Raw genomic sequence first — 24,658 nt, forward strand, 5'->3', positions numbered from 1 at the left:
AGACCAACCGGATGAAAGCGAAGATTCCTTATTTACGATAGACCTCCTTATAATTTTCAAAGCCAAGAATTAACAGACTATGCTTAAATTCTTAGCAATTAGCGAATTCAAATATCACACACACACACACACACACATACACATTTTATATATATATATAAAGATGTAAAAATTTAAAAAAAAAAAAAAAAAAAAACTACAGAGTAAGTAATTTTTGCATGTACATCACAATCAAGGTTCTCGTACCAGAAAAAAAAAAAAAAACTGCAACTTCATACTTTCACTTTGAAATCTTATGAATTTTTGTATACCCCTCAGAGCATTTCTTTTAGTACAGTACTTTCTTAGGTCCCCAGTCTTCCCTCCTGCATTGCGGCTTTCGCAATGTGGCAGGTACACCCGTTCTGTTAAAAATTAAGATGCCTTGACGATTTGCGACAATATGAACTATTCAAAGTTCGTGTGCTAGCTCAAACTCTTAAGCGAAAAATATGCAATATTCTGCCATCTCACATATTATAAGGCGTGTTTATAAATGTAAGGAAACTTCTATATTCATATTATTTCTTTCTTTTCTTTTCTTTTTAACAGATGTATCTACAAAAGGTTACAAAATCTATAGTACTTTGTTACAAGAATGGGTTAAGAGTTAGATAATCAAAAACCTTGCTCTGAATACCAAACTGTTTCAAATAAGAAGATGGTGGTTGGTCTTAAAAACCTTTGCCAGAGAAAAGTAATCAGCCACCATCAGATGTTAAGCAATTACGTCATGTTTTATGCATTCAGGAGTGTCAAAACAGTTTCATCGACTGTTTAAGGTACGATACCTTAAAAGTACGATAATATAATTTCTCACATGCAAGGTTCAAATTATTTTTTGGAAAAAAAAATCACAACAGTATAATGAATGATAACTGTAACATTCTGATCTGCTAGATGCCACGTTTTTTAACTGGAAAAATCCATTTCTATTGGATTTGCTTCTAATCTAATGACAATGAAATTTTTCTAACTAGTATGCCAAAACTACAAATTTGAATACCAAAATACGAGACTCATTTCCAATTAGAATGCCAAAATAATAATTTAAGAATAGTTGGATTTAACAAAAATTAAAATTTTTACATTTAAAAATAATAGTCTGAATAACATAAATTAATATGCCAAAATAATGCAGTATTTGTTATACTTATTATACTTAAAATATTGTTGCTACTAAAATATTACTTTAATAGCAACAATATGAAAATTTTAAATATCAATTTTTAAAAAATTAGTTTGTTACAACAGATGTGTAAAATAAGGATAAAAATAACCGATTCAATGTACTTTAAAAAAAAAAAAACTACAGGCATCTGAAATGGTTGTTTCTGTATTGACTAAAAATGCTCAATATAATTTCATTAAGAAAAATGCATGAACAACCAATACAAAAGAAAGCAGAAGAATCTCATCAGTTACTGATGAGTATATTTCAAGACAAAACGTCACTGCCTTCTATTATTATTATTATTTATGCAGTAATGTTTACTAATGATTAATTGTTTGAAAAAACACTTAAATTAAAGAGGCATTTTTTGCAATTATAGAGGGCGCATAATTAGCATTTCAATTATGCGCAAAAATACGGCTGCAAGTGTCAGACTATCGTTTGTGAATTTGCCAACCATTGCATTCTTTTATCAATGTTAACATTGTACATATACTTCAGTGGCGCACACAGGTTAATGTCCTTCGGTTTTACTGGTTACGCCTTCGGATTAATTAGATTTTCATAATTACCAGTACTTCAAAAGACTGGAATGGGTGCAGTCACCAAGGAACTTCGATTTTTTTTTTTATTTTTTTTTTTTAGCGTCACATCTCACCCAAGGAGAGGGGGGAAAAAACTTGTCAGCTAAGGTGCTTCTTGGAACTGTTTCAATGCTAGTCACGTAAGTCAACAGTGAGAGGATGCGGCTGTGATATATTTATCCCCGTCGCTCTTAGTTTAAAGACGATTTCCTCCGTAGTGTCACGAATGTTTATATAGACGAACATTTATCTTGCAAAGCCATAAAGATCTTTGCGCCTTGAAAGTATTGGTTTACTTCCGATTAACAAGTTTGCTATCGTCTGCTTTCTTCTGGCAGATACACCTGAAAATATTAACACTAAAATCTGCGTTCAAGATAAATTCAAAAAAATGTGCTCAACTCGAACTAACAATAAATGAATGAAAGTCAAGAATCTTACCTTACTAGCATCGCATCCTGGGTCGTAGCACCGCTGTTCTTGACATAAGGTGGTAGAATTTTGGCACTTGCATATTTGGCATGGATCCAATTGCCACACCGCGCCCTCCTAAAAGAAACAGGAGGAAAAAAGTGAGTTTGGAATACAAGTTGGCCTTGGACAACCTAAAACCGCAATCCTAATACTAGTGCAATGTTTTCAACTACAGATTTTCACATATACCAGTATCTGGCGGAAATGAAGATACAATGCAACTATGGTATAATTGAATTACTTCCTCCTGCCAGCTGAATGAATGCAGGTCTAAAAATCAAGTTAAAGAAAAACTGAATTAATGTATGTCAAGTTTAGTTCAGAAAGTTATTCGAATTTCTGTAAAAGAGATAAAAAAAAGGTAGTTTATAATAAGCTATGACGACCGCAATGCTCTAGTTTTTTTAAAAGGAAAGCATGTTCCGCTCGTCTTTTATACACGTGCATGCTACGGAGAGAGAGGGAGAGAGTGGTAAATATGATCCCGACACGATCTGAATTACGGTGGGTATAGCAGGTAATAATTTTTGTAATAGTGTGATGTTTTTAAATAAAACATATTAAGCAACAGGTTGAAATCTACTACAAGATATTTGAGTTATCTAATATCACTCCTTGTTTATGTTATATGAGAAGCATGTTTATCAGTTAATCTGTATCCTCTTCTTCAAGTGTCATCCCCTAGAAGAAGGTTGGCAACCATGTTACGGAACTTTTTTCTTTCTTTTGCTGCTCTGGAGCATTTATGGTAATTCAAGCACAAGACTGTTTCTTGTTTTGAATATCAGATGCTGACCTTCCTTTCGGATTTAAGTTGACATCATCATGGAGTGCATTTGCAGCGCTCGTTTTACTCCTGGTTTCAGTGTCTTCTTCCCTGTATTCACAACTTCAGAATATAGTGTACTCACTATATTCACAGCTTGGGATGTTGCAGAGGTTCTTCCAACTTCCAAAGCATAGCTGTAAGATATTTCCGTTTCTCCATTGGTCGACTATAGGATAGAGGATAGTAACATGGTGAAGCTCCGATCTCTTCCACGTCTGCAATAGCCAGCCGTTGATCTGTATTCAGATTCTTCCGTCTGCCAGTTGTTTCACATTGCCGTTGATATATGAATTCTTCCGCCAATGATGAAACAGCAGATGTCATTGCAGTCCTAACATCCTTGCCAGAGTCCCTTTAGTCAGCCATTTTTTAAGGTTCTCTGTAAGTCTTCACACTTACCGTATCGGCCGGAGCCACACGAAGTCCCCACCGTGCTTCACCTTACGAAATAATCCTCTACTTGATGCTGCTTCCACCCTCCACGACGTGGACACGGGGTTGGGCATATCAAGCTTGAAATTCAGTTTGATATATACAATATACATACACAGAGTATATTCTTATTAAAAGTAATATTTTATTACATTTGAAGAATACTCATTTAATTAATTTTAATTCTAAATAATTCTTAATTCTAAATTTGAAATTAAACTAGATTATTTAAATCAGATTATTTCGATTCCTCATGCTATTTTGATCAAATAATTTGAATAAAAATGAATCTTGTAATGCCTTTTATTTACAAAGGGAGTAGGAGCTGTTTGAACCTTAACTTTTTTGAAGATCGATGGACATGGTCTCCGCTTTTCAACCATTACGTAATTGGACCCTGAAGCTGAACGAATCAAGTTCAGTGAAAAATTATGGCAGACAAGTGCAGCTACCTCGTATCCCCAAACCATCACACTATTTCAGACATGATATATATACTTGTTGGTATATATAATGTCTGAAATAGTGTGAGTTCTAAGCTTTTATTATTATTATTATTATTATTATTATTATTATTATTATTATTTGCAGAGTTAAAAACCCGAATTTCCAGGAAGAAAATCCTATGCTTGTGCGAAACTAGAGAATAGGCCAAACTGAAAACTAACTGGAGAATAGTCCAAAGAAAGGCCTAGAAAATGTTCCTCTAGTCAGCGACTAGAATCGAATCTATAACAGTCTTTCTTTGGACGGTCTATGGAAGCAAACGCCATTCCCACAGCGCTATACGAACACCCTCCGAACAATTTGTTTACTGTAGTTATGTTCTCAGATGTAATTCACCTGACTAATTGATGCGCAACAAATACTATATCATCTCGTGATCAAATGCAGAGCCCTCTTTCCAAGTGCTGTATGTAGCCTGGATTTTACAAACTAGACCGAGCCATTTTACAAACGATCAGGTACTAACTGGATGTAACTAGTCATCATAGACAGAAGAAATGCTTTTTGAAGAGGGTTTAAACGCAGTACTCCTACCACTTAACAAGATTTTAGACAACAACCAATTTGGAGAAATTTATACTCGCATTCGAATCTAAAGGAAAAGTGATCACTTCAAACATCGCCTAAGAACAGATTAAAAAATCCATAATTCCTCAAAAGGAGAAAAAATGAAAATTATATTTTATAATGAAAGAATATCACAGACTAGAATTAATGTAATTTACTACACAAGAAGAAAAACAATTTTATACTCGGTTGCAAGATATTTTTATTAAGATAAATAGAGAAGACCATGTGACTATTCTGAGATTTTAATTCTGGAATAGTAAACTTAATTCTATAGTACTATTCCTCAACAGGATGCTGTCATAATATTATAAGCTCACGTTATTACTAACTCGCTATAAACAATTTCCCTCCTAATTAATTTGTTATTTCTTGGTTTCCAATGTCATCAAATATTGCATTTTGGTCTTCTAAGGATAAAAGAAGCAAACGATCCTTAGAGCTTTGCCTCCCTTTGGATCTTTCTCCTGCAACAAACGACCGTTCGCGTTTTCTTAACCTTTCCTCTTCTATTACGTTTAAGTTCAAAACATCTGTTTTGCTACCCCTTCCCCCCATTCTGTTTAGTTATAAAATCAGACACAAGCTCGAAACGTTGCAAAAACCCATACCACATCAGCGTCGTGGGGCGGGGGGGGGGGCAGGAAAGTAAGAAAAGAAGGAATCTGTTGACGTCTTTCTGAAACAGCTGAAGGTTGTAGTCTGCTAAGTTCACACATTCTTGAACATAAATGATGTCAAGTTAATTTCTAATATCACCATCATTAACATGATTCTGCCTATGGTGCTATCTGTTCGCTCTACTAATTTTCCTCAACTCACATTTGCTGTTTCTAGTGCTTGATAACTACGTATTTCTAACCCAATAATCACCTCTAAAAGTTAAAATTGGTTGAACACTATCCTGTGTACTGCTAATTTAGTGCTTTAGCTAATTTCTTTTATTCCAGAAATTTATTCACTTGACTCTCCACTATAATGGCTTTGTTTATTCTGTTATTTATTTCCATACCGTATTTAATTTCCCATTTTCATTAAAAAGGGTGCATGCAATGTCCAATTTACACGTAGCGTTTTGAACAACTTTTCTTTTGCCATTTTCCTGTGCCTGTTCCAGACCTACAAAACTTAAATACAGATCTTTATATTCCATCCAATATTTGTAGACTGTAAACCTGATCCTGACAACCCCTATATGGTTTGAACCGAGCTCATTCTCCCAAGTTTTTATTAGTCTTTTCTCAAATACACTTCTGTACTTTTTACCTGGGACACTCAATAGGAAATTCCTCCTTAATTCTCATATTCAGTTTTATTTTTCTCTTTTACAGATAGGAGAAGATGCTTATCATGTTTATGACACTAATCTTTCAATAGTTTCGTGCATTCACTTGAATAAAGATAGGCATTTTAATAAACAAAATCTCAAGGTATTCCTCTAGGAATACATCATATATCAATAACTAAGGTTTTTTTATTTTCATTTTTATTTAATTTTTTTAACGAGTTAAATAAGTTAAATAAGCATGCATACATACAAAAAGCTGCGTTATTTTCTGTCCATTTATAAAATATAGAAAGAAAGATTCAATAGTTCTATTCTTAGTATTTATAAATGTAACATTTTATTTATTCATAATTGCGACATTATATCGTCAAACTGTGGATATTATAGATAATAATAATGAAGTGAAATGGGTTGCCTGAGGCTGTCGTGAGCGCTTTGTCAGTGAATTAACTTTAGACGAGATATGAGAGACATTTTGTACAAAATGGTTATTATGGACCTATCTCGATGATTCTTCGAACTCTAAGGAGATACTTGTGTAATAATAATTTTCTTGCTACTTGCTTCATATTAAATAAGCATAATGAACAGAACACCTTATTATTGTTAGTTATCTATTGTTTTATTGTTTGTTTTCTTCTCTACCTATGGAAAAAATACACATCACTTCGATATTGGCACATTAAATTTAAAAACTTATTTTGGCTCATGGATAGAAAGAAAAGAAAAAAAAAGAGAACTGATATTTTTAGCTTATATTCCCAAACGCTGAAATTTATTAACCATAAAATATACTAAATCGTTTTTATTTATAGATTTTTAAAACGATTATTCAATATTTGACTTTCTTTTTATTTTGGAAAAGATAATAGAAGCCCGCCGTAACGGCCTCAACATCTTAATGCTGAATCAGGTAGCGGAAGAGGAATGGGGATCTGTGACCAACTAGAGAAACGTAGCAGCACAAAAGTACCTTTCCGGCAAACCAGTAAATCAACTAAAGGTCACATGCTGTGTACAGTAAAACGTAAATATTGCAAGACCAATACTTCTTCACATTTAACTTCGAGTTTGAAAACGGCAAGAATAAGATAAAAGAAAAATAAATGCCAAAGCGTACCAGAGAGAGTAATTTAGACCTGCAATATTGTACAGTAGAAATATAGATCCCTACAGATAAAAAGAACAGTGAGTATACAGTGGCAAACCAAGCAACAAACCTCAAGGTGGTTTTGGAAATAAATGTTCACGCGTTGTGCCTAAGAAACACTAAAAAAATAATGCTTTCTATCTCACTTGCTCGTTTAAAGGACAAGTATGCCATTATACCGCACAATTCGGTGAAGCAGAACTGCGAGGGAAGGAGAAATCCATAAAAAGAAAAGAAAAAAAAATTCTTTCACGCCTGTAAGACTTCCAAACCTATATTCAGCTTGTCTACAAGACAAGATGAATACCGGTTTTGGAAGTTAATGAGATTTACAAAGAATACTGGCTTTGCTAAGTACGAATAAGTTACAATGAACAAATATACTTTCCTAACATAATTATTAATAATAAAAACCATTTGATGTCATGTTTGTCACGTTAAATGCTAAGTTTATAATTCAGTAAATGTATAAAGTTATCTTCCAAAAATAATGGTTACTGATTTGTTTACATACATGAATTTTATACAAATATGACGTTTGCCTATCGTTTGTTACTATCTTATAATAGATTATTTTTTTACTGCTTCGCTCCAGTACCAGACGACTTCCGCTCAATCTTTTAGTGACATTGAATTACTCATTAGTATTCGCGGACCGTTGCGCGAGCAAAAGGAAAGAGTTCCCAAATCTCAAAGTCCGAGGCCGACTGATTTCGGAAATCAAGAAAAAAACAAACATGTTATAAACATGAGCTGGAAAACGGAAATTTAGTTCAAATGGTGACAGAAGGATAATTATTTGCTTTTGACTGGAATTTATCTAAGTTATTTAAAGCATAACTTTTTATATTATTATTGTTGTTATTATTGTTATTATTATTTAGAATCTTTAGCTTGTTTTACACTTATATTCCAAAATCTCAGTCTTTGACAGTTAAGCAAATCTTCAATACGAGTAATTGAAGTAAACAAAAAATAAGGAATGAGAAAAAAATTTTCGGTCATGTGTAAAGGAGTGGGGGGGGGGGTGAATCACACATGCTAAAACGGGCAGGCAGGATGATATCTTGCCCCACTTCAGCGTTTTAATGCTGTCGTTCTAATAACCTAATTCCGTAGCAAACAACTTTTTACTCTTTATTAAATATTTAGTTAATTAAATAGAGGAGACTGAAGAGTAGTCTGACCTATTTAATTTTTTAAAAAAATCCTTTCGGTAGAGAAAATGTTATGGTTTATTCGTATGTCATTGCTGACTTTTGAATCAGGACCGAAACAGTAAAGCTCGCTAGCTATGAAACTAGTTAAATGTCTGTTAAATGTGCCTTCTGAGCAAGTTTGCCTGTTTTTATATTGATGCAAACATTAAATGAAAAATACATTTAGTATAAACTTACAAAATTAATTTCAAAAAATATTTCGTAACCAACTACGGTCAGTCGAGTTGCATCCTACGATATAATTATTACTAAATCTGCAGAAACCACGCTTTATTCACTTTGCTGCGTTCCTTCGTCTGGCTTCCCAAACTTATTACGGGCCCACACATGGCGAAGAAGCCACATCTGTCTTTTAACTCATTATGTAAATCAGGGGCCTCCAAACCTGCAGGTCTCTTTGCGGTTCGTGTTCTTATAATTATCTTCGTATTTATCTTTTTCTACTCTCTAGCTCAGTACTGAGACTCAACTGCGGTTAACAATTTCCCGTTTTTTATAAGAACATATCTAGCATCGCTTGGTTGATATATTGCACCATAGGTGGTAACCGCTCAGCAAATATTGTAAACAGTAATTTGGCCACTCCCTGACGTAAAAATCATAACAGTTATGAGAAGCGTCAATTGCATAGTGACTTCACACTTATTATTCATATTATTTTTTAGACTTTTCTTTTTATTAAAAACGAATTTTGGCATTGCAATAGCGGAATCAATTTCTAGCTAGAATATGGAAGAAAAAATATAATATTTTTTAGTTGTTTCTACATTTCTCTGATTTTACTATTTTATATAGCTAAAATGAAATTTTAGTGCTTCGAGCGAAGTTGACTACTGATAACGGAAATATTTAAGACACCGATGAAAGTAACTTAATTTGCTGAACTAGCATAATAATATTTCGTTTGAGTGTGTGTGTTTATATCTACTACTGTGAGATAAGTCAACTACTTGTTTGACTAGTATGCATGATCGGTATAATTTTAATCACTGTTAATGATGTCATGATGTCATGATGCTGATGGCATTACGTATCAACTGCCTATAAAAGAGACAAGTTAAAACCACACTACATCGGAACTGAAAAGTTATCATTCGTCCTACTTAACGTTCCCAAAGAAGGGTGCAGTGAGAGCTTCCTCATCATGATCCATTGAAATCTTGCTGAGGAAAAAAAATCGTCATCATAATGCTGGTTCAAACCCTTATGGTGAAGGCCCTATTACTTACCTAATTAAGAGTGTCCAGAAAGAGATAATTTTCTTTACAGGGAATTATTCCAGGGTAAAGATATGCGCAATACATCTCTATTACAGAGACCTAGCCTCTTCTTTACCAAGACCGCACTGCGTGGCGAAGAGTCACATCCTTCCAGAGATGCCCCCGATTTCACAGAACAGTGCGGATCTAGACTAGAAAGTCGAAAAATATTCCAGAGGAAGGCAATGGAAAACCACCTCTATACCTTGCCAAGAACATTCCATGAACATGCCAAAAATGAGAAAGTACGATATGGTGCGGGATGGTAAGACCCCCCCCCCCTCCCCGTGCCTGAAGGTATCCAACATGCAACTGGGGAAGAACAGGGGGCTTCCACAAGTAGAATTAGTTTTTATGATGTGTCCAGGTCAAACCCGGAAGGAAGCTTGGTTACGGATGTTGTTGCTGGTTGGAAAAGGGAGGCTTCCTGTTTCACAAAAAAACCACAGGATTGGAACGTGGAATGTTAGAAGTGTGAACCAAGGAAAGCTGGAAATAATAAAGATAGAAATGGAGCGCAAGAAGCTGGATATATTGGGAATAAGTGAACTTAGATGGACAGAAATGGGCCATTTTCAGTCAGGGGACTATATGGTGTATTACTCAGGACATGAGACAAGTCGAAAAAAAGGAGTATCTTTCTTACTCAGGAAAAAGATGGCTAGGTATGTATTGGGTTATAATCCAGTGAGTGACAGAATCATTTCTCTCAGAGTGAGTGGACATCCAATTATTATGACCATCATTCAGGTTTATGCACCTACTACAGAGGCATCAGAAGAAGACATTGAAGAATTTTATGACAAGTTACAAGAAGTGATAGATGCAGCACCAAAGCGAGATTTATGGCTACTTATTGGAGATTGGAATGCAAAAGTGGGAGAGACTGGGGAACAAGGAATAACAGGTCGTTTCGGTTTAGGTATTCGTAATACTGCAGGGAAGAGACTAGTTGAGTTTTGTGCAGAGAATTCTTTGCTTGTTGCTAACACCTGCTTTAAACAGCACAAAAGAAGATTGTACACATGGATATCACCTGATGGACAACACAGAAATCAAATTGATTATATACTTAGACAAAGAAGATGGAGAAATGCAATTCAGTCTGTCAAGACTTTTCCAGGTGCAGACTGTGGAACAGACTATCAGTTATTAGTGGCTACGATACATGTGAAACTACGGAAACTGAAAACAACACAAATGTCTATCAGATATGATCTTGGAAACAAATCAGCTGAATACAATATTAGCATACAGAACAGATTTAACACACTCAATTTGTGTGAAAGAGAACCAGATGAACTATGGGAAGAGATTAAAGATATAATTAAAACAGAAGCAAAGAAGAATATTCCAACAGTTTGTAAGAAGAAGAAGTCCAAATGGCCGTCAGAAGATGCCATCAAAACTGCTCAGGAAAGGAGGTAAATGAAGGCCACAGGAAATTTGCATGAAATTTGAATGCAGACTTTCAACGACAAGCCAGAAGAGACAAGGAAAAATACTTTAACCAAGAATGCCAACAAATAGAAGACCAAAACAAGAAAGAAAAAAAAAAGAGATCTTTTCAAAAAGATCAGGGAACTAACAGGGGAGTTTAGTGCCAAGGTGACAGTATTGAAAAGTAAACATAAAGGATATCTTACAGAAGCTTCAGACATCAAAGAAAGATGGAAAGAGTGCCCACCTCACTTCACTCTCCAGTGGAGAGTGAAGTGAGGTAGGCACTGCAACAGCTATCCAGTAAGAAAGCACCAGGAGGAGATGGAATACCCACTGAGCTGCTCAAAGCCCTGGGAGAAGAGGCAGTTAAAATTTCAACAGTTCTATGTCAGCGAATTTGGATCACAACTACATGGTCTAAGGAATGGAAAAAATCAGTTTATATACCTTTATTGAAGAAAGGCGATGCAAGAGAGTGCGAAAATTACAGAACTATAGCACTGATTTCTTATGCAAGTAAAGTCTTACTTAAGCTCATTCAGAAAAGACTGGCACCATTCATGAAGAGAAAAATGCCAGATGAACAGGCAGGATTTCGAAAAGGCAGAGGAACAAGAGATCAAATCGCCAATGTGAGGTGGATAATAGAAAGAGCATAGGAATATCACAAGAATGTCTACTTTTGTTTCCTTGACTATAGCAAGGCTTTTGACTCTGTAGATCATGTGAAACTGTGGAATGTGTTAAGAACAATAGGAATCCCAGAGCATTTTATTATCCTTCTGAGGAATCTTTATTATGAACAAGAAGCTACTGTCCGAGATCTTGGAGAAACTGAGTATTTCACAAATAGGTAAAGGGGTGCAACAAGGATGTATTTTATCTCTGTACCTGTTTAACTTGTACAGCGAATACATTTTAAGAATGGCAGTGTTGGAGGAGTCTTCAGTTGGAATTGAAATTGGGGAAGAAATATTAATGATTTGAGGTATGCAGATGATACCATGTTGCTAGAAGAATGAAAGGAAGATTTGGAAGAACTTATTATGTTAAGTTTAAGGACATAGTTGAAATGCTAACTATGTCCTTAAACTTAACCTTAAAAAGACAAAAGTTATGGAAATATGTGAACTTAATGATTTTGAAGTAGATGGGGAGAAAATGGAAGCAGTTAACAATTTTGTGTTCCTAGGATCTCGAATTGATAAAGATGGTTATTGTACCGAAGAAGTTAGAAGAAGATTATTACTTGAAAAAAAAGCAATGACAAATTTAAGCAAGAACTTTAAAGATAAAGATATTAGCCTCACAACAAAAATCAGAATCATGAAAGCAATGATATTCCCTGTGGTGCTGTATGGATGTGAAAGTTGGACCCTGAGAAAGAGTGAAAGAAGGAAGATAGATGCATTTGAATTATGGGTTTGAAGACGCTTACCTAAGAATACCATGGACTGCAAAGCAAACCAATAAATCAGTGATAGATAGAATAAAGTCAGATTTCTCCCTTGAAGCTATGATCATCAAGCAAAAATTGTCATACTTCGGACATATAATGCGAGCAAATGACAGTCTGGAGAAGATGATGATGCTTGCTAAAGTTGATGGAAGCAGGAGAAGAGGAAGACCAAGAATTAGATGGGTGGATGGAGTTAAAGAAGCAACTGGAGTGCGCTTGGAGGTTCTGAAAGACATGGTCAGGGACAGATCGAAATGGAGAGTGTATGTTCGTGGAGTCGCCAGGAGTCGGAAACGACTCGATGGATCATAACAACAACAAAGAATATTTCTGAGAAAAAAGAATACATATGAAACTTTACAGGAATAACTGAGAAAGCAAGTGGTGCTGCTAACCAACTTAACTTCTACATGAACTATGAATCTAATCACTATGGTACAAAATTGTTGTCATAGTGACTAGGTTCATATTTGTTGCGCCTGTGTTACCTTCTATTTCGTTATTATAAGTAGCATTGACAGCAGTAAAGATCTGCAAAATGTTACTTGACTCAACTGTGATTACTAAGTTATAGTTATTATATTATCAAATTCTTATCAATAAATAGTGGCTTATTTGTGATAAATTACCATGATTCTTTTAATATTGTCACTATGCCATCTCTTGGAAGGTATATAGTCAATCCTGTACCTCCTAGGGTTTTGGAAGTGAAGTCTCAGCTAGAAGAAGTAGTAAGGTCGCAATCCTTTCCATACAGAATTAGTAAGACAATCGCAAGCATCCATATCCGGCAGAATTCGACCCCGTGGTCTGCCAGTTGGAGTGCGGATATGCTAACCACCCGGCCAACCAGAGAAGCTTCGATATAATCTAGTAATACTTAAATTATTTAAGACTTAAGATTATCACATAGCACTATTTCCTATTGATCTCTTTCCTTCAAGTTGTATTTTAAGTATTTTATTATTATCATATCTGCAACATACTTATATTCTCTTATCTCAGATACCTTTGCATACCTGTGTACTTCTCAGGTTTTACCGCTAGCTGGTGATCATTCTCCCCAATTGGTAGCAAAACTCACATCATATGACGTTCTTATCAATTCTGGTATACTTAACCTGTCTGTTCCCTCCATTACAAACCGTATGAGACATTAATCTCTCAAGAAATTCTCTTTCCCTACTCCCATACTCAATTTCCTCCTTCAAGTTTATATTTCGAACCTTAAAATCCACTATTATGAAAACAATTTTTGTAGTATATTTTAATGATTCCCACTCACGAAAGGTTGTAAATCTATAATAAATTAGTACCGTGGGGAAGGGGGATAGAAATTATTTTCTATTTTTATAAAATCCAGAAACTCCGTTCTGGAGATTATTGAACTTTTGCAAGCTACTTCGGAACTTTAATAGTGGGTACGGTTGTCTCACACCGGGCAATGAAATTCATCTCTCACCTAAAGACAATCACAGAAATCCATGTCCGTAGCAGGATTCGAAACCGCATTGGTTGGAGAGAACGGATATTCTAACCACTGGACCAACCAAGCCAGTACTACCTCAACCAAGTTGCTTATTTCTTTATCATCACTCAGTATTCCCAGGTCTGTAATAAATCATGTTAAATGTTATATTTTGGGCAGCAACGTCAACTACATACCAAACAGTTGCCAATCAAAATTGCTTTAAGAGAGAGAGAGAGAGACCGTCTAACTCACCTTCAAGTGAAAACATACTCCATTATCAGGAGTACATTCCCACTGTTTTTAATGATTTTTGTCTTCTCTAAAACTGCTATATATTTCGATTTTAATTCCAGTCAGGATATCATTATCAGTTAACCTTGTTTCCATTATCTAGACCAGGGATTCTCAACCTATGGTACGCACACCACTTGTGGTACATGAGCCACTGCCTTACTGGTACATCTAATATCTTGAATTAAATACAGTGGTACGCCACTGGAAAAGGTTGAGAACCCCTGATCTACACTATTTGATTGTTGCTGTTTTGAATTACTGCAAAAAAAAAAACTTCTGAGAACGAAAAAAGAAAGAAAAAAATCTTACCGCTATGAAACTGGCCAACTCATCTTCACCAGAAGCTCAGGACTGCCCATCTGCACATTACAATTAAACAATAAACCTTATACGCGTTTATTCCATAAATAATTTGAATACAGCCAGTCCAAATAATGCCGAAGACATCACTGCTTTAAATATGTACGTTATGTTACGATAAACATATTTCTATCCCATAATTCCATATTTAAAATTATTTATGAAATGCTCTATTTACTTGAAATCTTCAGTATCCTATTTTGAAGGTTTTAAGTCATCGAAGACTGCTTGATTACTCGTTAAATACTTAAAATTCTTTAAGTTCTGCTTTGTCGTCGCATTTCGCACATTACCGCCTCATAATTTGTTCAGTGCGTAGCATCGTTAATCTTCTTGAAATTAGCGTGTCCCATACATCACAAGCAGTGCACATCCTTGACCGCATATTTTCAATATTTCCCAAGATGAACTGCAGCGGTGTTTCCAAACTTTTCAACTGCGCTTTAATTACACAACTTGAGTTAATACAAATTAAAAAGTCTAAGTTAATTTTACTTTAGTATTATTACAGCGACCTCTACGAATTCCAAACTTATCGAATGAGATTTTTTTTTTTTTTTTGGTCTTATGCGGTGCTTTTGAAATCGGAATCTTCACTGTTCCAACAGAAATGCGCTACTGCATGTTTTAAACTAATCAATGATTTTTTCGGTTGTATTGACTATTCCTTCAAACAGCTCATCTCCGGTTTGAAGGAATTTTTGAAAGAGACGTAAAGCATTCAACAGTTCTGGTGTAATACCCAGTGGCGGCTCGTGGCTTGAAATCGTGGGGGTGTTGCAACTTTCGCAATATACAGACACACTGTTAAAGATACAAGCAATTTTATAAGCTAGGTTTTATAATCCTTTTTCCCAAGTAAGCAAACAAACAAGTAAGTCAAGTTTGCGGCTGCACATAGTGCAACACTAGGCAACTCGTGGTAAAGGTGGAGCAAGCTCTGATCACTTTCCCTAGAATTTTCCCCTAATGCAAAACACATTTCCTTGCGGAAATGTATGATGCTATGCATTAGGGTAATGGTCACTACCCATACCCGTTTCGACCTTTATTGAGGTCTCGTCAGTGAGAGCCAGACCTAAAAAATGTCAAGTGTGAAGTAATACAGAGCTTATAAATATTTTACCTAAACAGGTTGCCATAAGGTGCTTTGATCTCATTAAATAAAAATCTCAGGATGAAAGTAATATGTAGAAAGTTTTTTACCTTGGGTATATATTATGTTAAAGATACCAAGCAATTTTATAAGCTAGGTTGTTTTTTTTTTTCAGCTGCACAACGAGCAGCCGCAAAATTCACTTACTTGGGAAAAAGGATTAAAAAACCTAGCTTATAAAATTGCTTGATATCTTTAACATAATATATACCCAAGGTAAAAAAAAAAAAACTTTCTACATATTACTCTCATCCTGAGATTTTTATTTAATGAGATCAAAGCACCTTATGGCAACATGTAATACAGATTACAGTAATACAGAGCTTATAAAAATATTTTATAAGCTCTGTATTACTTCATCCTTGGCATTTTTTAGGTCTGGCTCTCACTGATGAGACTTCAATAAAGGTCTAAACCGATATGGGTAGTGACCATTACCTTAATGCATAGCATCATACATTTCCGCAAGGAAATGTGCTTTGCATTAGGGGAAAATTCTAGGGAAAGTGATCAGAGCTAGCTCCACCTTTACCACGAGTTGCCTAGTGCTGCACTACGTGCAGCCGCAAACTTGACTTACTTATCTGTTTGCTTACTTGGGAAAAAGGATTAAAAAAAACCTAGCTTATAAAATTGCTTGGTATCTTTAACATAATATATACCCAAGGTAAAAAACTTTCTATACATACACACTGTAACTAGAGTGTATACGTGTTTGAATAAAATATCAAAATTATGATAAAAATTTTAAAAAAATTAAACATGAAAAAATATTGTTTATTATCGATAAAATTATACAGTTAAGTATAATTCAAAATTACTTAAAAATAAAATCCATTATCATAACCCCAATAATGTTCTAAAATAAAAACTATAACAAATTTTATGTCTTCAATTGTAATGTCCAAATATTTAAAGAGACGGAGTAAACACGATAAGCACTACGAACACTCTACTACTGGCGCAAACTGCATATAAACAACAGTGGAACTGCGCGACGGACAGTGCCGCATTACGCTAATAGCTTGCATCTCACTATGACGTGCATATGCTTGCGCATAGCAATATAACACTTTGTAAACACAATGCTGCTAGCGTCCTTCGCCCTCCTAAGTGCTGCAAGATGGATTTTTATAATTTTTTAATACAAAATAAGAGAATTGTATAGGATTGTTGATGATAAAATTAAATATTACAAGCAAATATAAATGAATTAATAAATATATTTATATATCAAGAAAAATTGGGGGTGCTGCAGTTTCGCAGTGCCTATGCACGAGCCGCCCCTAGTAATACCTATGAAGCGGTGGTAAGAGCATTATTACTTCTATTCGATTCTCTGAACTTTTATGAAAAATACTTTTAAACCAGGTGTGTGTGTGTGTGTGTGTGTGTGTGTGTGTGTGTGTGTGTGTGTGTGTGTGTGTGTGTGTGTGTGTGTGTGTGTGTGTGTGTGTGTGTGTGTGTAAAACACACACGAATTGAAAATATGTTCAAGATATTAAAAATATTAAGTGTAATATGAGCTTTGAAGGTTGGTTCATTTCGTTTAGAGTATTTCTCTGAGAAGTGTACACACACACACACACACACACACACACACACACACACACACACACACACACACTTATTCAGTGCTAATGACAGAAACAATCTAGTTAAGCGAAAATGTCTCATTCGCAAAGAATAGTGACATACCAGAGTTCTTCTTCAGAAGAGTACAGAGATCTTTCAAATTTTCACAAATTAAAAACAAATTCACAATTTTTAGTGGCAAATAATAAATGTGGAAATAGACAAACAGCATTAGAAAAGCTGGTATTATTGAGCAGTCATCTGAATATGTTTATATGAAATAAGATGGATATTAGTCAAGACACTCAACTAGTTGTATACAACTAGTTGAGTATCTTGTATACTCAACTAGTTGTATACAACTAGTTGAGTATAGAAGATAGTGTTCAAACCAATTTTAACTTATGGATCTGAGAACTAGGTTAGAAATAGGCTTCATCAAAGAATAGACACAGACCACACATGAGTTCTGAGAACGATTACGGAAGTGATCGTCAGTGGTTGAACGTATTAAAAATGTGGATATTAGGAAGAAATTTGGCAATAGTAGCATTCAGGAATGTGTGAGTAGAGCTAATCTCCAAGTGGTATGGTCACTTTGGCATAGCAAAATAGGTATTTATTTTCTAGATGGCAGGAAAAAGACCCAGAAGCAGAACAAGATCTAGGTGGATTGAGTAAGAAGTGCCTTAGAACAGCGCTTCCCAAACTGTGGGCCGTAGGCTTTGTTGAGGAGGGCCGTGAAATAATGAAAACAAATTTAAAATCTTTTAAGACTAAGTAGATTTTTTTTATCTTAAAAGAAACGTATTTAATTTTTATTATTTATTATTTCATTTTTGTTATTATTTTATATTTTAATGGAAAAAAATCACACATTGGTTCACAAATTTTGCTTCCTGCGTATTTCGGCGCTTAATGAATATTAGTAAATATATGCTTATTCATATAAGTTTCATTTCAAAGCAGAAATCTAAGAATTGCAGTTTCAAATATTTCACCTGATATTGGTGTAGCAGTATTGAAACACATCCATCACATTAAATTGTTATTAAACTTCTTTTTATGTTTTTAATTCTTTCTTTATTACTAATCGTTTTACGTTTCATGTGCTTATACTGCAAATGTACAATAACAATATATCTATCTATATAAAAATATGAGATAATGTGCCATGTCAAATGTGTATGTAAGATGTTAAAAATGTAATATTTGCATTTGGTTTTTGCAATATATTTTTGCAATATTCGCTGTGTATGTTTTGTATTGAATATAAATACAATAAATATTATAATAATATATATCTATATTACAATTTTTTTTTCGAGGGGGAGCCGTGAAATATTTTAATTTTTCCAAAGGGGGCTCTGACATACAGAAGTTTGGGAAGCACTGCCTTAGAAGACGTAGTATAAGATCTGATAGTACGGGAGTCCTGACAGATAACAGACTAATGTGGAGGAAAATTGTCGATATGTAGTAATGATGTAAAATTTTCATGGAGTACTATCATAATATCTTGTATATCTCCCCCCCCCTTGAGCATACCTATCAGGAATTCTATTATGATAATTCACTTTTTTCATAGTGAAAAGAATGAGCAGATGGGACAAAAGAAAGAAAGAAAATACTTTAATTTTAGCAACGTTTTCTTACTTTCGTCCCATCTGCTGATTCTTTTTAAAGATTTGATTCCTGTCAAAGAATTAATTAATATAACTAAATCACTAGATTTCGTGATATATGATAACGCTGTGTCCATAGTCTATGGTGGAAAAATTTGGTTAAAAAAAACGCTGAGATGATTTATTTTCTTAAAAATTAGATAACTGATAAAGCAAACTTAAAGAATCATAACTAAAGAAGTACAGTACCAAACTCTCATCTCATCTCATGTATTAAAGGCAACTTATTATAGACAAAACATCAGTGATATAATTCAAAGAATCGTGATCCTATATTATATAGATTATGATTATATTATGAAACATATATTGTATACATGACAATTATTCATCTAAAAATCGATCTTTGCGTGATTTTAGAGACCGTGAGTGCTCAGAACCTACAAACACTTTAATTCGGCTTCTGGATATAAGGACGGACTGAGAAAATGTGAACTACACAAGTTGTCAAAAAAAAAAAAAAGTGATATTATTGGAAGGGGAGTTAGCGCGCACGCACACACACACACGCACACGCACACACACACACACGCACACACACATACAGAGAGAGAGAGAGAGAGAGATGCCTGATATTTTTCACTGGTCAATATAAAAAAAAACAAGCTGTATAAGGGCGCTGTAAATAGAGATTTGAGCAGCAGATTTTTCGTTTGTTTGTTTTTTTCCATGATAGTAAGAATAACATGACAGGAGTTGCCAGAGGGGATGATGAGTGCACCAACGTTAAGTTAATTTAAGGTGAGGTATGACAGGCACTGTGAGGATTCAAGTGGACCTCCCACGATGAGTCCGTAATCCGAATAGAAGTCTAAAAATAATAATATCTCAAGAGAAGAAATATGAGATCTCTTATTTAAGAAGAAATATGGAAGGACATCGTGTTGTACAAATAATAATATTGTTTTAATTTATTTTAAACCCCACCGTACAAAAACTGAAGTAATTCCAAGTAACAACAACAACAAAAAGATGAAAGTTAATGATATATGATTAACTTAATCTAAACACATGCTGAGGAAGATACATGAATTTAAATACATACTCTCTGGATCTATAGAGAACGATATCATTTGCAGGAGCGAACAATTCTTTTTACATGGAAAGAACGAAGCTTAAAAACTCAGAACATAAGATATTCACGATTAATGAATGTTTATTTAATGGGTGAATGCTGACTAGTGTAATATTAATATCATTAACATTATACTCAACAGCAAGTTTATTAAACCCTTTGGCCAAGATACAACTCATCACAATTAAAAGCAGTATTGTTTCGTTCCAACCAGAATGAGTCAGAACAATGAGACATTTGTCCTTCTATTTAAGGACAAATGTCTCGTTGTCTTGTTTACTTTGGTAGCAATTACAACCAGTACCTCATCAGTCACTGATAAGACTCAAATCTAGCTGTGACGCTGGACAATAACATATTGTTTATTTCACAAATATTCAGTCTGATGAGATGATTCAGTGATCCATCAAGACAAGCCATGATTCATTTTTCTGACGTCTGACGGCGTTCATCGGAATAATGAATTTAGAAGTTTGGTAATACTATTTGATCAGGTGTAATATTGCCAAACAGCTTGATCCACAATGCCCACAAGTAAATGTCAGTACCATTGTTTTAAAGGAATACCGCAGTGGTTCTCCATAAACTTCTGTTTATGTTGACGAAAACACGTATAAAGCCAATAAACCTAGTTTTTTTTCGAAAAAACATCATTAAAAATGTTACTCATGGATGACCGATGATAGGGAATCCCACTCTACTATTTTAGAAGGGATATGATTATTTTCATCCGCTATGCTTTGCTTTTTAGAAGTCTGAAGTGGCTTACGAATATAATATCTGTTCTCCAAAGTAGAGTTCTCTTCCTTAATTAATTTAACATCTATTCCCGACTACCAGACTATTTTGTCTCATAGCTATCTTAAAAAATAATAATTGGAATTCTCTCTTTAGATTTAACAGCGCAATTTATCAGCCCTACGATGATCTGTTCATCACTAAGATTGCCGAACACAGCAGTGTTTTATTCTTTCTTTCCTGTCACGCTGGGAGAAGTTAAGTGATCTCAAAACATGGAGCATTTTTACGTAACTGCCTAACATAAAAACCTAGTAGTACACTAAAATTTTTTTCTATTATACTCTTATGTGTGCTTTAAAAAAAGCAAAAATAATAATAATAATAATAATCATAAGTTAGCTTTATTTCTAATCTCGGCATGAGACTTTTTCATAAGCCCTTTTGAAAACTTATTTATTACTAAAACAGTAGAGAACCTTGCTAACCGAAACCTCAAAACCAAGCGAAGAGAATATATAAATAAAAATAAATTGGCAGAGGTAGTATGTCCTCAAAGAGGGCATCGTGTAGGTTGAGACAAAATAATGAATGCCGTGATTGTGATTATTTTGTTTGAGTAGAAAAAGAAATAAAGTAAGCACTTCTGAAGTTGAATGAAATAATTTATTTTCCTCTGTTATCCAAATCTCTAAAAAATCTCTAACGGTAGCCAATCAGAGATACGTGGCCTAAGCCTATCACTCGTAAGTGGCATCCGATGAAGGGACGACTGACATGTGTCACAAACTTGCGGTACCTAATCCTGACACAATATGTTATTGTCTGAAACAGTGTGGGTTTTACAGTCGATTTTCTTGAATTTACGGATGAGACCAGCAAAAATGGCTGGTCTCATCCTTAGCTATACCGAAAGCGGAATCCATGGCTATCGAGGATTTTAGAAGCATCGGAGAGATAGATAGATAGAGAGAGAGAGAGAGAGAGAGAGAGAGAGAGAGAGAGAGAGAGAGAGAGAGAGAGAGAGAGAGAGAGAGAGCGTACAGAAGAAACTTGCCTCATTTCGTAATCCTAAACCCTCACACTCGTACTGTCGTCTAAAACAGTGTGAATTCTACGGTTCATTTAAGATTTGAAGTCAAAAACCTGATTTTTCAGGAGAGGGAGCAAAAACTACTTTCTTGCTCCGAACTTGGGAATCGCCCTGAAAAAAAAAAAAAAAAAAAAAAAAAGAAAGTTTCTGTAGAGCCTTGCATTTTTTGATGCGTATATAAATAGCTTATCCAATAGATATAATCAACAGCGCTAAGTTTGGAAATGTTTCTTTATTTTATTATTTTTATTTGTTTATTTATTTTTTATTTGCAGTATATATAGCGAGAAGCTAATCAGCGTATGCGTAAACTGTTGAAAAATTTCCTAAACTTGTTCACGATTAATAAAAACTAGCGAATGTGTGCTCACTCATTCACACATATACTTTGTTCCTGTTCATAAATCCTGTCACGTAAAATTCATCGCTTACGGGTACACAGAAAACATTGTCATTGACAGATGACCTAATTTATAAAAATAATCTATAATTAACGAAAAGGTTCAGCAGATAAAAATTAGGTGACGACTACTTTAACTCAAATATTGAAGGAATCGGTAAACAAACATGCCGAGTACCCTAACTTTGTTTATCTTCTGCAAGTTTGTAACAAACTTTTAAATATTAATATAAGCTGTCGGTTTTGGTGAAAAATGTAAACCTTGGAAACCCAGGGCGCACTGATGGGATTAAATCTTATAAATATTTCACTAGTGGTACATCTCAAGTGGCTTTCACTGAGCACGCCGAGATGGTTTAATTATCCTGCATAATTAAATCATTTGTAACAAGATAATTATTTAATTAATTAGAGGCATTTAGCAAGAATGAAACATCTTGTTGAAACCTATGAAATAGATTAAAGAAACTGAATAAACTTACTTTTTACGAAGAGATACATAAAACGGTCTGTGTAGCAATATTATAAAAACGATGGATATACAATAAGTGGAAAGATATTGGAACAGCCTTATATTTTAGCGAACCTAAATGGCACACTTAAATTGCGCAAGCCACCTTTTTGTCTTTTATCATACTTGCCGCTCTGTCTAGGTCCACAAACTTGTGATAATGAGTCAGGTATTTTGGACTATTCTTCAACATGACCACCAACTCATGTACCGTTGGACAGATTGGTCAATCACATCTACCATACCATTTCGTTCAGAAGAGGTTCTGTGGAGGTTGAGGTGCGGGTTAGTCAAGTTTTTTCTCATATTTCCTTTAAACTACGTCTGTAACAACTGTATTATAACATGGTGCATTTCTGTTGGAACAGAGATGGGTCTGTTCGTAAAACTGACTAGAACTGTGAAATAGCTGTACGCCATTATACTCCACCCCCACACACACTCCAGACTTCACAGTGCAGATGATGCACTCTAGCACAATAGGTTCCAGAGGCATCCAGAAAAGTTCCCCTTCTGGAAACTCGGGTTTTTCATTTCCCACAAACAGGCCAACAGGCCAGAAGAACACACGTAATTTACAGACATAGAATACTAAGGCAATAAAGATTAACTACCCTATTCCGTTGGATCTGGTTTCGAAAGTCTGGATGGTCTACGCATAAGCGCAAAACAGGAAGGAAAGAAGGCAGGAAAGAGTTTCTCAAGTCATAGATTATATTAATGGTAACAAACGACTGCACATCGTTCAATATCAATATCACATTACAATGAAAAGGATGGAGCTTATTACAAAAAAGAAGTATCAGCCGAAACAACTAAGTCTGAGTATTAATTGTGTGTTCTCCCGCCAGTTTGTCTGCTTTGTAGAAAGAAAATAATCCAAATTTGGTTTGGAAAATTTTGTCAAATTCCTATAAAATTGGCTAACTCTTCTTCTTCAGTTATACAAAATTACTAATCTTTAAATTGTTAAAATGGCAGCAGCAGAAGAAGAACCAAGGGAGACAAGTCGTACGATAATTTTAACTAGCAACTTTCCATACATGTGTAAGGTCTGTATTTAAAATGCTTGATTAGGCACAGAATCCAAACACTTCCATTTGATCCAGAACCTTGGAATTTTGGAAGAATGTATTCCACAGGACTATATCTTAATCTTTTACTGTTCTTGGGATTAATAGAAAGTCTAAAATAGAGTTTTTAACACAGCAGAATGCATACCTAGCGAACAAAATGTTTTTTTTTTTTTTTATATGAGGGAATAGCTTATTCCCTCAACCTAGAACCCTAATCATATTTACTAAACCTTCCTAACATTTAACTTCCTATTCCAAAACTTGAAAAACTTCGACAGAGCAATTTTCAGTCCATACAATACAAAAAATGCAGTCCCCCCTTCTAAACAACTTGAGAGAAAATTATATTCATAATTGTGTAAAATTCAGAAACAGATCGTGGGATTACAAGAGGAGAGGAACTTGAATTAAAATGGGTTTTTTTTTCATCTCTTAGCGTCGTTTTTTTTTAAAGATCTGAGTGGAAGCACACATATTTGCCATTAGTTTTAACAAAAGACATTTGACAATGGCACTAAACTATTTTCCTGTCTTGCAAACTCTTTGTTTTTGAAAATATAATGAAGGTTAGTACTTTTTAGCAATAACTAATCCTAGTCCTTGTTATGAGAATAAGTCATAGTTCTTGATAAATTGCTTGGTTCATTATTTTTCCTGGGGAAGGCTAAACACTATCAAACAAGAGCTCACTTAGGAGATGTCAAGGAGAAAAAAAGAATTCCGTTTGTTTGTGCAGATATCATTTATTTTTATTTAGAAATAAACTGAGATGCCAGTAAATTTTTGACTTTGAGGAAGC

The 24,658-nt window shown here is 34.6% G+C and overlaps 1 protein-coding gene across 3 annotated transcripts in view; it reads right to left on the bottom strand.

The window, feature by feature from the left end:
• LOC150099333 (extracellular matrix organizing protein FRAS1-like) overlaps positions 1-24,658 on the bottom strand; it is a 1,385,483-nt gene that overhangs the window by 1,296,253 nt on the left and 64,572 nt on the right. For all 3 annotated transcript variants that reach the window (XM_090403569.1, XM_090403568.1, XM_090403570.1), the window contains exon 3: positions 2,239-2,346. In XM_090403569.1, the coding sequence (XP_090259695.1) occupies positions 2,239-2,346 (108 nt within the window). The remainder of the gene's footprint in view (positions 1-2,238; positions 2,347-24,658) is intronic.

Source organism: Typopeltis vanoorti, chromosome 14 (assembly GCF_054136105.1).
Source record: "Typopeltis vanoorti isolate ZY-2024b chromosome 14, IOZ_Tvanoo_1.0, whole genome shotgun sequence".
NCBI lineage: Eukaryota > Metazoa > Arthropoda > Arachnida > Uropygi > Thelyphonidae > Typopeltis > Typopeltis vanoorti.